Source organism: Mauremys reevesii, linkage group 3 (assembly GCF_016161935.1).
Source record: "Mauremys reevesii isolate NIE-2019 linkage group 3, ASM1616193v1, whole genome shotgun sequence".
In the NCBI taxonomy this organism is placed as follows: Eukaryota; Metazoa; Chordata; order Testudines; family Geoemydidae; genus Mauremys; species Mauremys reevesii.
The window spans coordinates 143,201,561-143,219,452 of record NC_052625.1 but is presented as its reverse complement, the minus strand read 5'-3'; the positions used below and the strand labels follow the sequence as shown (position 1 = coordinate 143,219,452).

The window sequence follows — 17,892 nt, the reverse complement described above, 5'->3', positions numbered from 1 at the left end:
CGGACTTGCATTTGTGAGAGTTAAAGGTAGTTACAGGCTCTGCATGCACGTTTTTACAAGGGGATTCCTACGTGAAGTAAGAGTGTGGTTGGAGATTTTTTTTAATTTAAACATTATTTTATTGTCAAATTCACTTTCCCATTTCTCCTTCCAGCTTTGCCTCTACTTCTTGGCTGAAGGCAGGGTTTAGGGGTTCTAAAGCAAAGCAGCACCTAGGAAGCTGAGTGCAGAATGTCTCAGCAGAGAGACATCAGGACACTGCTAACAAAGAGGGTCTGATATTTAAGAAGTGCTTATTAACTTTAAAGCTCAGGGAAGTGAGGAAAGGTTGGAGATGGGGACCAGAAACTTAGACCTGGTCTGCACTTAAAAGTTTTGCTAGGATATGTCAGGAGTGTGAAAAAATTACAAGCACCCCCAACTGACATAGGTATGTTGGCAAATGTAAACACTGTGATCCCACCACAGATGTGCTTTCTGTGGTTGGGGAACTGGAATAAGTTATAGTGGCAAAAGTTATTTGTATTATGCCATTCTAGGAGCCCTGATCATGGACTAGGACCCCTGTGGGCTAGACATTGTACAAACACTCAACAAAAAAGACGGTCCCTGCCCAAGTTGTTTAGTTTCTTCTGGTATAAACGGCATCTCCACTGTGGAATAATGGAGTTGGGACCAGAGACCTACTGCAAGGCACTGTGGAAGACCCCATGACTGGCTGGTTGCGAGGGCTGTGAGATGGACTGAAACATGTTGGACAGTTTGGGAAGGGGGATATTTATAATAGGGGAGACAATGCTAGTTTATCCAGCTGCAGGGCGGGATGTGTATGGTTGCCAAGCAGGGTTGCCTAGTGCATTGGTTCTCAACCGGGGGTCCGAGGCCCACGGGGGGGCTGCGAGCAGGTTTCAGAGGGTACGCCAAGCAGGTCCGGCATTAGACTTGCTGGGGCCCAGGGCAGAAAGCCAAAGCCCCCTGGCCTGGGGCTGAAACCCAGGGCTCCAAGCCCTGCCACCCGGATCTGAAGCCGAAGCCTGAGCGACTTAGCTTCGCAGGGCCCCGTGTAGCTTGGAGCCCTGGGCAATGACCCTGCTTGCTACCCCCTAACTCTGGCCCGGGCTTTTATATGCAGAAAAACAATAGTTGTGGCACAGGTGGGCCATGGAATTTTTATAGCACCTTGGGAGGGGGCCTCAGAAAGAATATGCTTGAGAATCCCTGGCTTAGTGGAAAGAGCATTGGACAAGGATTCAGGAGATCTGGGTTCTAGTCCAGGCTCTGCCTCTGGCCTGCTGGCTGGTTGTGGGCAAGTCACCTCTGTCTCTGTTCCTGCATTTTAGAGATGGTGATAATGATACTGACCTCCATTGTAAACTGCTTTGAGATTTGTGGATAAAAAGTGCTATATAAGAGCTAGGTATGTAGGTTTGTATATATTTATTTTATCTTTTTGTCTCAGTCTGGGACCAGTGGTGAAAGTCAGCTCATTCACCAACTCCTTCTGGCAACAGCTTCTGCATACTTCCCTCACTTGTTCTGCCTACCTGATAGAGATACATGAAGTTAGTAGATCAATAATGGCTTGTTATGAATGAGGATAGATTTCCTTTTCAGCCATTGTCTAGTTTTCTTATGAAAAAAAGTTTTGTTTTTACAAACACCATTATGATTGCTTTTTATTTGTATTTTTCCAGCTGACTATTTTAGTCAAGGTAAAAATGATTCAGAGGACAGCGATCTTCGATTTGCTACTTGTCAGTTGTTATGGAAGCAGATCAATTCTGAAACAGAGGTGGGTCCTGCTACTTATTACTAACTATACATTTTACATTTTAAATCCATTCTGGTGTTTTGTTTTGTTCTTATTTTTCTGAGTGATTTCCTTTACCTGCAGAAAAGATGAATGGTCTGAGGCAGGAAGAGAGCCAGAAATGTGGAATGAGACTGAAATCTCCATGAGGAACATATAAAAAACACCACTGGTACACTGTTTCTAACCATGACACACATACCAATTCTTATGCATAAGCTTCCCCTCCTTACCTTACTTAAGGTCCTCTTTGCTGTATCCTGGTGTATTGCCACTGTCTGCTTCTAATCCAGTTGTGTGTTTTTTAACCCACAGTGAAGTTTAGGCTGCTCTAAATCTCAGTTTTGTGGGGTATAGGGCATCTCAAGGTCCATTGTGGATTAGAATGCATGCTGGAGAATGGAAGAAGGACACGTGCTAATATGGCTGAGCGCTTAGTCTGATGTCAAGTGTCTTTTATATACCAGTGAGAAGTCCTATAATGATAACCACCTCAAATGAAGCAGACTGTTTTAGGAAAAATAAAATGTTTCCTCAACCTCTTGGTTACTTGAAGCCTTATGAAATTAAGTAGCCTATAATTAGGAGCCCAAAACATTTTAATAAGTTTAACATTGCAAGATGGAGCAGATAAAGAGAGATTTTTATTATGGTGGGATTTTTTTGAGGGAAAGCAATCCCAGAAGATATTCTGCCTACTAGCCTTCCCTCTTCACCTGTTTCTCTCTCCCTGCATTTAAAGAAGAACTTGCAGCCTGTGCTGAACTTAATATAACTGACTGAAAACATAAAAGCAGTGATAGGTAGTGGGGTTTTATACTTTTCTGGCTGTGTTTACCAAAGATATGTTTAAATCAGGGCTTGCTTCCATGCACCTCATTATTATTAATTATTGTTAATATTATTATTAATATGCAGATCGACTTCTGCAAATAGTTTTGGGGAAAATCTTTGAAAAAGTCAGACTGATTTTTTTTTGACATTTTTCTAAACAAACCATTTCAACATTTCATTTTGAGATGATGTTTGAAATGTTTCATTCAACCAGAATAAAAAAAAATATCATTTGAGACAAACAATTAAAAAATTCAGGTTTTGGTTTGAAACAAAGCAAGTTTGGGTGGTGGGAGGTGGATTTTTTTTTTGTTTGACCACTGAATCAAAAAATAAATTATTCATTCAGCTCAAGGGTCTTGGTAGAACAGTTCAATGCAACCATGTACTCAATGTGCAGTAGTGGTCAAAAAAGCAAATAAAGTGTTAAGATACCTAAGGCTCAGAAGATACAGCAACTGGCTGGTCACAGCCCCTAAAGCCAACCCCATAAGTGATTTTTGTTGTAAGAAGTATGTGATTAGGTTTTGGTTGGTGGAGATGAAATCATCTGTCCATTACATTTTCTGATATTCCTAAACAGAACTACAACTTTCCTGTCTATTCCAGCAGAAGGAATATTTTGGGCTGGAGGTAGAGAACCACAAATAAACACATTTGATAATCAAAGGAAATAGAAAAATACTGCAAAAGTATATCTGTCTTTATTGATTTTTTTTAATTATTTTTTTTCCTGTTGAATGTTGACTGTCCTGTGTAACTGTAGAATTCACACAGAAAATGCTTATAGGTGTTCTGTAAGACAATAGGAATCAGAGGAGTAGGCATGGCCATCCTGCCAGAAAATAATTGCACTGTTTTGTACATCAAGAGGTCACTTGCTTTTTCATAGCTAAAGACATTTTTTCTCCTCTGTGCCTGAATCATTTTTAAGATTATTGTTCAACCTGTCGTGCAGCAACATACTTAAACAAAGATGCAGTGTCCCTGAATTATTGGGATACTTGATCAAAGCATCAAGGGAAAACAGAAAGCAACACTTCTGTTTCTGCCACCTAATAAATTATACACTCTGGTCATAATTGGCAGAAAAACAGACTATTAATTTAGAATTGGACCTGGATAATTTGCTTTGAGGCTTTTAACAACCAGTAAAGTGACAAGAGGGAAGCAGGAAAAGGGGGACTCCAGTGTCTCCCCACCTGTGTATAATAAAAGCTGCGTGTGTGCATTTGTTTTCTAGAAAATACAAGAAGAACTGAATAAACAATTATTTGATAACCTAATACGTTTTCTGAGACAATCTCACTCTGAATTCCAAACAAAGAAGACAGAATGGATGTGTCGGATGAAATCCAGTGAAATTCCTACTGCAGCTCTTGTCCTAGGTAACCTTTTTGCATTTTAAGACACTTTGTGGTACACCTGTCAAATCTCTAGATGAGATTAAAGATCAAAGGAAATTGATTTAGAGCCTTCCAGCTATTGGAGCAAGCAGCCTGAACTTCAGAAACATTAACAGACAAGAATCAGAGGAAAGCTGTATCGGTTTTAGTTCTCCTCTTGTTTTTCCAATATGTATGAATGCACAGTGTGAGAGCATCTCCACCATAGGTTTTGCCTTAGGCAATAGGAGGGAATGGACATCAGAACATTTGGTCTCTATTCCCATTTCTACCACCAACGTGCTATGTGGTTTGTCTGATTATCTTGGTTTTTTAATATGGCATCCATTACCCTGGGATATGAGTGCCTCGTATATTTATGAATTTATTCTCCCAATCCTCCTTTGAGAGAGGCAAGTATTGTCCTTTTTATTTATAGTTTTATTTTCCAAATACAATAAATATACCAAAACACCAGATTCATCATAATACTCAAAGTAAGTAAAGAGGTTAGATTGAAGAGCAGGGATAGGAGGGGAAGCAACATATCTATCTTAAAAAGCTACAATAATCATAGACCTCTTAAAAAGTCAGCTTTGAATTTTTTGGACATTCCCCTTCTGCAGAATAAGAGTCAGATGCAAAGTCAGCCATATCACTGAGCTGGTGGGGATTGACTTTTTTCCATTTTTTCAGGATTAAATTTTGTTAGTTACCAGTGTTGACCATTGGGACCTTGCCGCTTTGTTACCAGATAACCTCCAGGTATCAGGAATATATCCATGGATGAAATTTAAGGGGGAGGGCTTCAACTTAGCATCCAATATCAAACTGGTCCTTTGACCCACCTCATAAGATAAATTCTTGATACTGGGGCACTCTCAAAACATATAAGCTAATGCAATACCCAGGGAGTTACAATACCAACAGCAGTCCATATTTATGAGACCCTGTGGCAGGCTGGACTAGGTCTGGAGGCCTCGCAGCCCTGCATCACCCTGGCCCAGAATAGAGCAGCGAGAAGTCCTCCAGGCAGCCTAGACTGGCTGTAGAAGAGCGGCCAATCAGAAGGGCTGCTGGAGCGACCAGTAGGGGGCCAGACGAGCCAGATAAAAGGCAAGCAGCAGAGGAGCCTTCAGTTCCTTCCTGGAGCTTGAAGAGGGAGAACCAGGTGCTTGGCTGGCTGAGCAGCAAGTTCCTGGATAGCTCACTGTGGAGGCAGAACTGAGCCCAGGGAAGATTGCCAAAGACTGGGTGCCTGGGTGGCTGGATAGAAGAGCAACAGGACCATGAAAAGGTCAGTGCGGGCAGGCTGAGCCCAGAGGACTGAGACCAGGACCTGCCCAGACCAGGCGAGGGTACCGAGATGGGCCCTGCTGATCTGGTTAAAGACTGAACCCAGAGAGGGCTAGCAAGGTGTCTGAAGAAGGCAGTGTTTCTGGGAAGAAGCCTAAGAGCTACAACCCCATATCAGAGCTGGGATAAGGACTTGGGACTGTATACCCTGGAAGGTGGGACAGCGTGTGCGACTCGGACGGAGGGCTGAGCTGACAAAGACCAGCCAAGAGAACCACGGGGAGGAGGGCGGGGAGTGCTTGCGAGAGGAGGGTGCCACCGCATTGAAAGAACAAAAAAAAAACAAAAAGCAGGCTCTCACCTAACCAAGAGAAAGGGGGCCATCCACGAGATGTGGGTGCCCTCCCGACCCCCCCATGAAAAGAATTGTGTTTGCAGGCACTATCGGCCAGAGAAATGGAGGCATGCATGAGAGGCAGGTGCTGACCCTGTTACAGGCCTATTACCATTAGCCTTCATGGGGATCATTATATTTAAAAGGGGCAGTTTTAGTCTCAGGTCGCTTTTTTAACATTAGATAAAATTGTATATATTGTCTCTCTTTTTGACAAATGAGGAAGTGAGGGGAAAAAGATATTTGGGCAAGGATTTTATTCACAGAAATCAATGGGAGTGTGCCATTGGCTTCAGTGGGGCCAGGATATTGCCCTTAGGGTAGGTTTTTAAGGCCTGGATTGACAAAGCCCTGGCTGGGATGATTTAGTTGGTGTTGGTCCTGCTTTGAGCAGGAGGTTGGACTAGATGCCCTCCTGAGGTCTCTTCCAACCCTAATTTTCTCTGATTCTATTTCTGCATGTCAAGAAAACACCTTCGGTTGGCCTGTGTCAGCTGACTTGGGCTGGGGCTGTAAAATTGCACGGTAGACTCTCGGGCTGGAGCCTGGGTTCTAGGACTTTCCCCGCTCTCAAGGTCCCCCTAAAATTAGGTCTGTGCTATGGTTCTATCTGGTTTTTGTTTGTTTGTTTGTTTAATTTGGTTTAGCTGAAATAGTTTTACAATCGGTTAGAAAATGTTCCCATTGTACACAAATCCAGGGAGCCTATGGCAGAGTTGGTAACTGAACTCAGATCTTCCAAGTTCCAGTCCTTCCTCCTTGGCAGTGGGGATAAAAGAAATAACTAAGCAGCTCTGTTTCAATTTCCCCTTAAAAATCTAATGTGTACATCACTAATCTTTAGACTCTTTGGAGGTTGTGGTGGGGAGAAAGATGAGAAAACCTGCTTTAGTTCTGAGATCTGGTATAGTGGTAGTATAAGACTCTTTTGTTGTCTTTCTCCATCCCTTCAAAATTCTAAATAACAAAAGAACTGGCTTTTCCTCATTTTTGCTAAAGAGAGTATTCTTGACAGCTTGTTAAGTGGACTCCAATGCAAATTACATCAAGAGGGATCAAATAGCTGTTTAAAAAAAAAAGAGAGAAATATTCAGGTCTCAGGTGCCCATTACCTATCTTCCTCCTGGAAGGAGCTTGAGGGATATTTCTGTTGCTGTCTCTAGAGAGAGAAAGTAATCTGTGATACCTTTGATTTTAATCAGCCATCTCTAATATGGAATTCTGAATACAAATTTTCTTCATAACTTATAGGTGACCTGTCATTTTTTTCACTATTCTCTTTCTCGTCTATTTGGGATATCTTCTCATTCAGTGATTCTGATAATAAACGGGGATAATCCAATACTGATTTTTCTTCCTTCTAGGTGTAAACGTTACAGATCATGACGTGACATTTAAAAGTCTCTCAGAGGTTCTTCAGGATAATGTTACTCCTTATGTAGTCTCACTGCAAGCCAAAGAATGCCCAGGTATATAATGTAATAGCTTTAACAACCTGTTCAAATGGTGAATGCCATTAACCATAAATTCTTTTTTATATTTTTGAATAATAAAAATTATGGATGGAAAAGACCTTTTAGGCCATCTAGTCCAATCTCCTGACAATGCAGGATTGTTCTCTGCAATACATTTTCTAGTTATGTCCAGTTTTGTTTAAAACAACGAGGATTCCACCACTTCTTGTGGGAGACTATTCTATCTTTGTCATCCTGTTCAATTTGAAATAAAGCCGTTGCATATTTTAAGATTTTTTTTTAGAATTTTATATTTGGTCCAACCATTTCTTATTGTAAGCCTCGGGAAGAAGCAGATGTGACAATTGTCATGGTTTCAGGGTAACTGCACCTGTATTCTTCCCTCCCTGGTCCACTGTAGGGGTGCCCAATCAGGTGTCAAGCCTCCAGCTATCACTTGTCTCTGGGAAGGGACCTCTGTCAAATTCCCTTTTTTAACCGGGGGTTTTACAGCTGCATGGCCACATTCGATACAGTGTGACATCCGCAGCAAGACAGTCTGCCTTAAGGCCAGCTCCTGGGCTTATCTTTCTCTCCAAGTGCCATGACAGGTGTGATTTACCAGTAATCCAAACAGCTCTTTCTAAGCAAGTACGTTTATTCGTAGGGCAAAAGCTTTGTGTGTGAGAGAGAGAGCCCCAATAAACAGATTTAAACACACACTAAACAGATCAGGAGTCACCCACCAGTCTTATAGGACCCTAGTAAGCCAAAAGCTTTCCAACCTTTCAGCAGGGCCTGTTTGTTGAATCGAAAGAACCTGTGTCAGTTCAAGCTCAGTTTTTTATACCTAAAGCCACTTCTTAGTTTGAGTCTCTGGAACACCCAGTTTGAACTAGTATATGCAAACCTCCCCAAGGCTTGTACCTGTCTAGAGTTGTTTAGTTACAGTGACTCACCTTAATCACCTTCCCCAATACACAGTTTTTAGTTTCTGGAGGAGCTGTGGTAACTCTCTTCCATAGAGTAGACTAGAGCACAAACATATAAACCATCCATAAATTTTAGTAAGTGGTCCCCAAAGATACTGAATCTGTCACAACAAATATTCGATTAAAACTGAAATCTTCCTCTGCAAACCCTAGTCTCCTCTCTTTCAGCCACCAACTTCATGTCTCTGAGATATTTTCATAGTGAGGAGAATCACACCTGGGTTGTTGTGTTTTTTTTGTTAAGTTTTACATATTTTCAGAAAAATACTACTTTTTTTTTAATGCCAAGAACACGCCTCATGGATACGTATTTATATTATATGAAAAACCTAACATCATCTATATTCTTGAAAGCTTTATGTATATGAGCTTCAATGTGTACAATATAGCAACGTATTTTACTGTAATCAGGAATATCTGTAATAACATTTTCTTCCAAATATATACTTTTTACTCAAAAGACTAAAATCACTCCAAGAAATATACTCAGATCTCTTGTTTAGCCTTTTAGTCTAACTTTAGGTTAATCTAGTAGTGCACAAACAGTGCATTGTTCCTGCCTGGGGGAGAGGCAGGATCAGTGTCTGACCCTTTGATTTCCTCCTTCCCCCACCAGACAAAGCTAGTAGTGTTAACTATTGTTATACAGAGGAGTCCTGATCTATAGAGGTTTGGGAGCTGCCTGGGGAAGTTGAAAATAATGCTCTGCAGAGAGGGTGAGCTTGGGGAAGGGGAAGAAAAGACAAAAACAGGATGATCGGGGAGGGGCAGAAATAGGTGTGTGCAGGGTTAGAATTCTAGGTAATTAGGTGAGAATCTCTTCATTGTATGTCTATATGTTGTAAAGGCATAAAACATCTGCTTCAGAAACTGATGGGACAGCTAATGGACTGCTGTGTAGATTTGGACTCATCTGAAGAGGAGGAATGTGTTAACATTTCCCAGAAAAAGATACGCTGCTCAATGGCTTCTCTTTCCAAATGGTATGAGAGTGTAACAAAGGTAGGCTTTCATACTGCCATTTTACAAAATATCTGGCTTTTAAGTCTCATAAAATTTTAATTGCATGACTCAGTCTTATATCTAATAGTCAAAACACTAGCAAAGCTAGTCTTTCATTTAGTACTAGGTGATACCTGACTCTGAGACCATCAGAACCTAAAAGTATTCTTTCATGAGTATGAATTCAGTTTCTAATTAAATATTCATGTCTATCTTTTTGAAAGGTCACTTTTGAAAGTGTTTTCATAATTCCAAAAAAAAAAAATGGTTGTTTTATGCTCAGATCTGACTTCCAACCAAATGTTGTTCTCTCCAGACAAGATCGTTGAAGTATTTGTTTTGAAAAACAAAGTATAAAGGACAGATGATCAGTGTTAAGTTGGCCTTTTACGGAAACTATCTGAAGCCTGCACTACACAGGCAGTTGTTAATAGCAAAACCTTCCAAATGTTTTATATTTTCTCACCATTGAAAAACTAAAAATTAGGAACACAAATATTTTACCAAAATTTATTGAGACTCTGAGGGTCTCCTCTGGTTTCCTACTGGGTAATTGGACAAAAAAGCATAGAATAATTTTCCTTATTACTTTGTATTTACATTGATTTCAGTGGGATTTATGTGCTTTGTTGAATAGAAATGGACTTTAGCATGTGCTTAAGTCCCTGCTAAATTGGGACCTAAATATCCATGTTCCAGCAACCAGCCCGAGTAGCTTGAGTATCTCAGCTGAGATAGAAGAGAGATGTACTGAGGGACAGGAGGAAAAAGAATCCTCCTCCCTACTCCCAGTGCTGGGAAGTCATTATGCAGATTCTGCTTTAACCTACTTTAGAATAGCCTTTATGGTAGTAGCACACCCCCTGAAGCAGAGTAATAGTGTATCTGTGCAACTGAGGATGCTTCATCCCTTTTCAGTTCCCAGGCATGCCTGACTTGCCACTGTGATCTTCAGAAGAAGTGGTGTAAATCTGTGTGCCCACCCCAAATTGTCCCTCCCTTTGCCCAGTGGAACCACACCAGAGGGCTCTGCAGAGGGAAGGGCTGGATTGGCCCTTGTTGAAGAATAGTTTTCTTACTATTCTCTGTTATAACTGTTTCGTTTAGGTCACAGGAGAGGAACAGTGGTAATGTACACAGTTAGAGAAGTACCATGTGTTCCTTAAACACAGCTAATTTTGTTTATTTTGGTTAAGTTGTCCATGTGGTAATAGAGTGTTATAACATGGGAGACAAGAAACTTACTTTGTATTTTCCCAACTTCTGTTTTATAATATATGGACAATGGCTTTAAAGAAAACAGGTTCTGAAACTCCAAGCAAAAAAAGAACTTCCTCTTCCAGGCACTGGCAATCTCCTCCAATTGTGGTTATCTTCAAGGACATGGAAAGTTTCACAACGAAAGTACTTCAGGACTTCATAGTTATCAGCAGGTAATGTGCCCTGACGTTTTGGACTGGTGCCCTTTTACTCCCTTCCACTTTTTCTAGTTGTTGCCATAAAATTAAAGGCTGGAGCTCAGGTGTCACTTTTGCTTGGGGTGGTAACCTGCCCACTGTGCCACGAGAATGCAGGCCAAATCACTCAAGTGCTGATGGTTCTCCAGTGTTTCTCCCCATATGCCCAGAAGGACAGAGCGGTTCTCCATAATTCACTGGAAGAGAATTGTAGAGTGACTCAGCTAAATGCAGCACAAAGAACCTTTGGATATGCCCCCAGAAGTCCTAGTGACACTGGTGGTTGAGGGGGTGCAGCAGAAGTAACGACACAGTAACTCGGGTACAGCTTCTTAGTACAGCTGCTGAGATCCAGGCTAGTCTAAACAGGGTTCTCAGACCTCATTGTTGATCACCTAAGCTAACTCTGGAGTGACAACATATCCCTTCTTGATGGTAAAATCCTGGGACACGCAGTATCCCTTTACAAGAGCATGGAGAGGATGGAAAACTGAATCAGAAATTTTGAGAATCGCAGTAGTGGTGCAAGTGAGCAGGCAGTGGAAAACAAGCACTTATTAGTAGAAATGATGAACTGTTAGAATACTACCTAATTTCCAATGTTCTGAAGTCTTGAAGGGGTGGTTATTGTCATGGTGCCTGTCTGATGGGGAATAGCTGAGGTCACATATTTGAAGTTGAGTGGGAGGGTTCCAGCAGCAGATAAGTTCGGATGTTTGTCCTGTGGTTTGCTAGAGCAGTGGCTCTCAACCTTTGCAGACTACTGTACCCCTTTCAGGAGTCTGATTTGTCTTGCGTACCCCAAGTTTCACCCAATTTAAAACCTACTTGCTTATAAAATCAGACAAAGATACAAAAGTGTCACAGCACACTGTTACTGAAAAAGTCTTACTCTCTCATTTTTACCATGTAACTGTACAATAAATCAATTGAAATATAAATATTGTACTTACATTTCAATTATAGTATATATAAAGCAGTATAAACAAGTCACTGCTTGTATGAAATTTTAGTTTGTACTGACTTTGCTAGTGCTTTTTATGTAGACTGTTGTAAAACTAGGCAAATATCTAGATGAGTTGATGTACCCCCTGGAAGACCTGCACAGAAGAAGCCTAGCATCAGTGCAATAACTATACAATTAAAAGTTGTCTTCCATAAAATCTGCTACTGTACTGCTGGACTAGAAGTCAGTCAATGTTGTGCCTTATCTTTTAAAGAAGGTGCTGGGGGTGTTCTTGGGAATTAGACAAATGCACTTTACTTTGTTATTACAAACTAATTTACCTGATACTAAAGATGGAGTTAAAACATCTTGATGACATAAAGTTTAAAAAAAAAATGGTTTCTGCATAGGAAAATCCTACTTCTCCAATCTGTTAGAATTCTTTGAGGTAGCCAACTGGATAGTAGATAAGGGACAGATGCTATATATAACTTTTTAAGATTGATTAAAAATTCTTCAACAAAATCCCTCATAAAAAGTGGCTAAGGAAATGATATAGTTACGGGATTAGAGCTGAAGCCCTGTCATGGGTTGAAAACTGGCTAAGAGGTTGAGAACAAAAAGAAGGAATAGTCAATTTTCATCAGGGAAGAAAGTTAGTAGTGGGGTGCCACAAAGATCTGTAATGGGACTAGTATTATTTAATATATTAGTGAACTTTAAGGGGCAGTGTTAAATTGTATAACTCTGTTTTGGATAACATGAAACTAGAAAAGGGAAGAGGCTATACCTCTGTATAAAGCAGTGATAGACCCTCATTTGAACACAGTGCTCAGTTCTGGTCATCACATGTCAGAAAAAATGAACTAGAAATAGAAAAGATCCAGAGAGGGCAAAAATTATAAGAGAAATGGAAAAACTCCAGAACAAAGAGAAATTTAGAAGTTTAGGATTGTTTGCTTTAGAGAAGGAACAAATAAGTGAGTGTATAGTAGATCTAAAACTTATTGCATGTGTATATATAGAAAGAGCTATTTGGGCATTCCAATTTTCCTTTCCTCGTAACACATGAACAACTTGATAAACAGTGAAATTAAAAAGCAGTACATTTAAAACTGCTAAAGATACATGAATTACACCACAAATAATTAGCTGGGGAACTCACTGCCACAATATGTTGTTGAGGCAAAGAGTCTAGTTAGATTTTAAAAAGAGGTGTGTGTATGTGGTGGTGGTGGTGGTGTTCATATATTGTATTTATTAATCACAGATGTGCTAGGATAAAAACAAGATGAAGTCAAGGGAGAAAGGATTTCACCCACAGAAGGAATATAGACTCTTTAAGACGTACTAAACCAAACACAAAACTCTCTAGGAGACAGACAGAATTAACTTCTCTCATAGGAATGCTAATTTGTGTAAATATGCAGTGTTGTTGTAGCTGTGTTGGTCCCAGGATATTAGACAGACAAGGTGGGTAAGGTAATATCTTTTATTAGTTGAACTTCTGTTGGTGAGAGAGAGAAGCTTTTGAGCTACACAGAAGCTCTTCTTCACGCGGAGTATCTTTCCGAGACCTGAGGAATAGCTCTGTGTAGCTTGAAAGTTTGTCTCTCTCCAACAGAGGTTGGTCCAATAAAAGATATTACCTCATCCACCGTGTCTTTCTAATTTGTGTAAGTGTCAGTTATGGATCACTTTATCCCCTTCTTCTGAAGCATTTGTTGTTGGTTGCTGTCAGAGATAGGATTGGTGAACATAGGGACTTTGGTCAAATCTGATATGACAGTTCGGAATTCAGATGAATAATGTTTCTGGTTCATCTCAGGATGTTAATGTGGGTGCAAAGTTACAATTGTTTGAATGCTCTAACTGCATTGTCATACTTTCAGAAAGTTGGGTTTTGTGTACGTTTAATTCTAAATGTCTTGCTTTATTTTTTTATTTTATTTTATTTTTTTAAGCAAACTACAATACTTTTTAAAGTCTTGGGGCTCTTTGTTTGTTGTTTTTTTTGTGTGTGCTAGACACCGTATAATCACAAAAAACAATCAGGCCTTGATCTGTGATTGTGGCTATTAGGTCCTACTGCAATTCAAAGAGTAAATAATAATTTCATTTACCATTTAATTATTTTTATCTTTGTGAGCCTTTCAACACTATTTATTAAAGTCGTTCCTTAGAAATGAAAATAATTTCAAGGCATGTTTAGAAGACTATATTTTTGGAATTTTTCAGCTAGGTAAAACTAGCAAAGGGGAACCTTTCCTGTACTGTAACACTAAAAGCAGATGTTTTACAAGCATCTTCCTGAAGATTGGGTCCTCAGGATACAGTTTTGATTTTTTTTTTCCCTTGGGTGCTTATAATTTCCGTTCTATCTTTTTCATTTTCTTCCCAGATCAAAACTCATCTTGTTCCAATTGTAGTAGTCCATTTACGTTGTTCCTTTGTGCTACCAAGTCCTTTGAGAGTAGTGCTGTATTGGGAATATACTGTGTTGCTTTGTGGTTGTGGTGCTGGGGAAACCCGCATAACTGTTATGTTTTCTTTTTCCTTCCCCACTTTGTGGTCTAGTCAGCACATACATGAATTCCCTCTTGTACTCATTTTTGGAATTGCCACGTCTCCAATGATCATCCACAGGTTACTTCCTCACTCTGTTTCTTCTCTGCTGTGTATAGAGCTTTTCCAGTCTCTTTCCTGCAAGGAGCACCTGGCTACAGTAATTGACAAGGTAATTCCATTTCTAGATAAATGGAGGGGGAATAGATGTGTACAAGTATGGTGTACGTATTCATAGCATCGTATGCTTTAAAAGTAGACTAGTGTGAAGCTTTTAAAGTGGGATCTGTTCCTGAGAGCCATATGTTCTGAATATTCTCTCTGTATACCCATGTCTTTATGCTCACTTACATATGTTGAGAGTTTCCTCTTCACACAGTGTTGGAGACCATTCAGAAATTGTTCAGTACATATCTTCACTTCTCATTTGCATTAACATTCATGCACACACAACTTTATGGTTTTCATTCACTCCCCTTATTATAGTGCTGCTTTGAAGTAAGATTCACTTAGTTCTAAATAGAGATGGCTTCACATGATTATATTTACACTGAATATTGCAGCTTAATGTGAATTCTGCAGCCCCTTGAAAATGAACAGAATTATCCAAATATAAGGTCCCATCATGCAGACACTTTGCTTGTGTGATTTCAGTGGAATGCATTTGTAGAGTGCCAGCAGAACTATTGCATATACTTGCAGAAAGTAGTTTTGTCCCAGATGCCTGCTGTAATATTTGTTCTATCATTCATAACTTGAAAAATTATAGGTAAAATTAATGCCAAGTTTGAACATAACTAAAATCAGACAATATAAAGTTCAGGATGTGGTGGAATCATAAGCTTTAAATAAAAGTGTGTATGTTTTTGCAGCAGTGGAAATAAATGTGGTTTGGCTGAAGATGACTACATGCGTTAATCGATTAATATAGTTTAATTTTAGCACATATTGAGAGTTAAACCAAATGCAGATCTAACTGCTTTGCTATTTCCATATTCAAACAGGATCATTATAATAATTGGCTGTTGCTACTAGAAGTTACATTTACCTTGAAATGTAATCTATTCTGGTAACATTTAGCAAGGAAATATTTTTTTTCCCTTTGTCTCCTGCAGCTACTTCTGACAACTCAGTTTCCCTTTAAACTAAGTGAGAAAGTGTTGCAAGTTCTAATCAACATATTTTTGTACCATGATTTCTCTGTCCAGAACTTTATCAAAGGATTTCAGGTAAGAAGAATTTCCATTACAGATAGGCAGTGGAGAAAATGCAATAGAATTACTCCATGGCAGACTTGTACTCAATTTTTTAGGGCCTGATTTTACTCCTATTGAAGTTAGTGGCAAAATTCCCATTGAATACTATAACTGAAATCAGGTCTCTAGATAGGGTCTTTTTGGAAATGGAAAAGCTGTTGGGAAGCTTGCAGGAATTGTGGGAAGGCAGTTTAGAAACCGCTTATTCTCTGGCACAAGTCATATGAATAAAAAATTAGAAACAAAAAAAGAGACTCTATCTGAAAGGGTAGAAACAAATTTTCTATGTATTAATTTTATAGGTATTCTTTGATGCCTTTCGATTTTGCATGTTAATACTAAAAAAACTTCAATCACATAAAGAACTTTGTGACAGGAAAAAGCTTTCCATCCCAATATACCTGCCCAGTTTTTGTACTACTATATTTTTTTTCCAGAATGACTGTGGTGCAGTCTTTCAAAAAAAAAATTGCATTGAGTCAGAAGGATGTTTTCTACTATATTGTAAGGCCCCAGACCTGCAAACACTTACACACTTGAAATCAGTGGAGCAACTCAAAGTAGCATAGTTAAGCACATGTGTAAATGTTTACAGGATCAGGGCCTTAACGGTATGATTTCAGGTATGTGAAATGTGGGATCTTGTCATGTTCCATTGTTTCATTTAATGCATTCTACCTAATGTTTGTACCTTAAATGATACACTCTTTACTTGCTGCTTTGGCATTTGTGAGGTTGGGCCTGGTCACATAACCCAACAAATTATGTAATACCTAATGTAATTGCTGAATTTTGCTATTATTGAAAGAATAAATTAATCAAGTAATAATTGAGCAGCTATAGCTATCATATAAAACAAAAAGCAATTGACTGAATGATACGGGCAGCAGAAAATGGCAAAATGAGGTTGCCTATATTATTCATTGAATAATAATCAACCACCTCTAGTGACAATGGAAAGTAGAAGATTATTAATGTAATCTGATGTGTTGACTGAGTAGACTCTAATAAAATTTGTAAATAAATGTCATTACTGTCATTTTAGCAATTGTTAATAAATTACTTAGCTTATTTAAAAGTTAGGAAACCGCAAGGAAAGTGAACTGCATAGATATTACAGGTTTTTACTGCATTGTCTCTTTCAGCTGTCTATTGTGGAGCATTTCTATTCCCAGCCCCTCAGTGTGTTGTGCTGCCAGCTCCTGGAAGCTAAGAGGAGAGTAAATTCTTTATCACACAATCAGTGTGAAAACATTCGAAGCCTGCCATCTTTTAGAAGGTAAAGGAGAAATAAATATTTTGAACAGTCCTATAGTCAGTGAGTATTTTTAAAAAAAATACTTGTAAATACAGCATTGTGAAATGTGTAATTATATGTGCATATGTTACACAAAACAGGGACAGTCGTGAATTACTTCTGAAATTCTTTAATCTCTTGTCTAAAGAATGCAGCTTTTATTTTGTGTAAAATCTGCTGTAAAATCCTTCTATTGAAAGATCCATTTTTTCCTTTTGTCCTTTGTGTGGAAACATATTCTTTTGACAAATGATCTAATCAGTTGAGAAGTTATGGCAGACCCAGGACTTAAACTGCAGGATTTTGTAGTGGCCACAGACCCAACAGAATCCTGACCACCACCATTTTTAAAACTATGCATTGTGTAACTTTATATTGTACACATATTTTTGTTTGGTTTTTACTTCAGATATGTGGAAAGTCAAGTCTCGGAAAAACAAATTGCACTTCTGACTGAGGACAGTTTTTTGAAGGTAAAGTGTAAAATCATTTGCGGGATAGGAACAACCTTCCAAACCCCTCCTCCCCCCTTTGCATGAAAAGGGATAGAAAACTAGGGTAGAACTTGGTTCTGTGTAGCATCGTTCATTTTGTAGATATCCCAAAACATGTCTAATGATTTGAGAGCTGGGCTTTAGATCTACAGAATAGTCCCAGTTCTACTCTGTGGTGTGTTGGGCAGGTCACTCAGCCTTTCTGTGCATTGAGTTTTTACCATCTGTAAAATGGGTAAAATAATTACCAGGGAGGTTGTGGAGCTCAATTATTTAGGACCCACTCTTACTACTTATTCAGGCAAAAAAAAAAAAAAAAGAAATACAATGGAGTGTTTGCCAGAAGAAGAGATGAATAATTAATCCTGCATGCTGTTCCATGTGTGGGCTCCTGTACCTTGTGTAGATCTCCATTAAAGTCAATCAAACTCCCTATGGATACAAAGTGTTCACTCATGCTAAACAGAATTTCAGGACTGTGGCCTTAATTTATAAAACACTTTTAAAATCTTCAGAGGCATGTCCAATATAAATGTTTTACAAAATGAGCTAGATACAAGTGGTACAGTGACAGTGTAAGTAAATGTTACAGCTGTTGTAGGTGTAGCCATGACTCACACTGGCGTAGGCATAAAAATTTGTTTTACAGAGAGATGTTAACTCAGGAGACCAAGTTTATCCTGTGCTTGTTTTCAGTATGCTCTTTTCCT

At 39.2% G+C, this 17,892-nt stretch overlaps 1 protein-coding gene across 3 annotated transcripts in view; it reads left to right on the top strand.

Annotated features, from left to right (window-relative positions):
• Positions 1 to 17,892, top strand: part of ORC3 (origin recognition complex subunit 3) — a 77,639-nt gene that overhangs the window by 16,014 nt on the left and 43,733 nt on the right. For all 3 annotated transcript variants that reach the window (XR_005597136.1, XM_039532867.1, XM_039532868.1), the window contains exons 3-11: positions 1,695 to 1,792; positions 3,888 to 4,032; positions 7,084 to 7,188; positions 9,013 to 9,167; positions 10,464 to 10,600; positions 14,148 to 14,307; positions 15,251 to 15,364; positions 16,537 to 16,670; positions 17,098 to 17,161. Coding sequence is in view for 2 of the 3 variants with exons in the window: in XM_039532867.1 (XP_039388801.1) it covers positions 1,695 to 1,792; positions 3,888 to 4,032; positions 7,084 to 7,188; positions 9,013 to 9,167; positions 10,464 to 10,600; positions 14,148 to 14,307; positions 15,251 to 15,364; positions 16,537 to 16,670; positions 17,098 to 17,161 (1,112 nt within the window). In the remaining variant the exon portion in view is untranslated. The remainder of the gene's footprint in view (positions 1 to 1,694; positions 1,793 to 3,887; positions 4,033 to 7,083; positions 7,189 to 9,012; positions 9,168 to 10,463; positions 10,601 to 14,147; positions 14,308 to 15,250; positions 15,365 to 16,536; positions 16,671 to 17,097; positions 17,162 to 17,892) is intronic.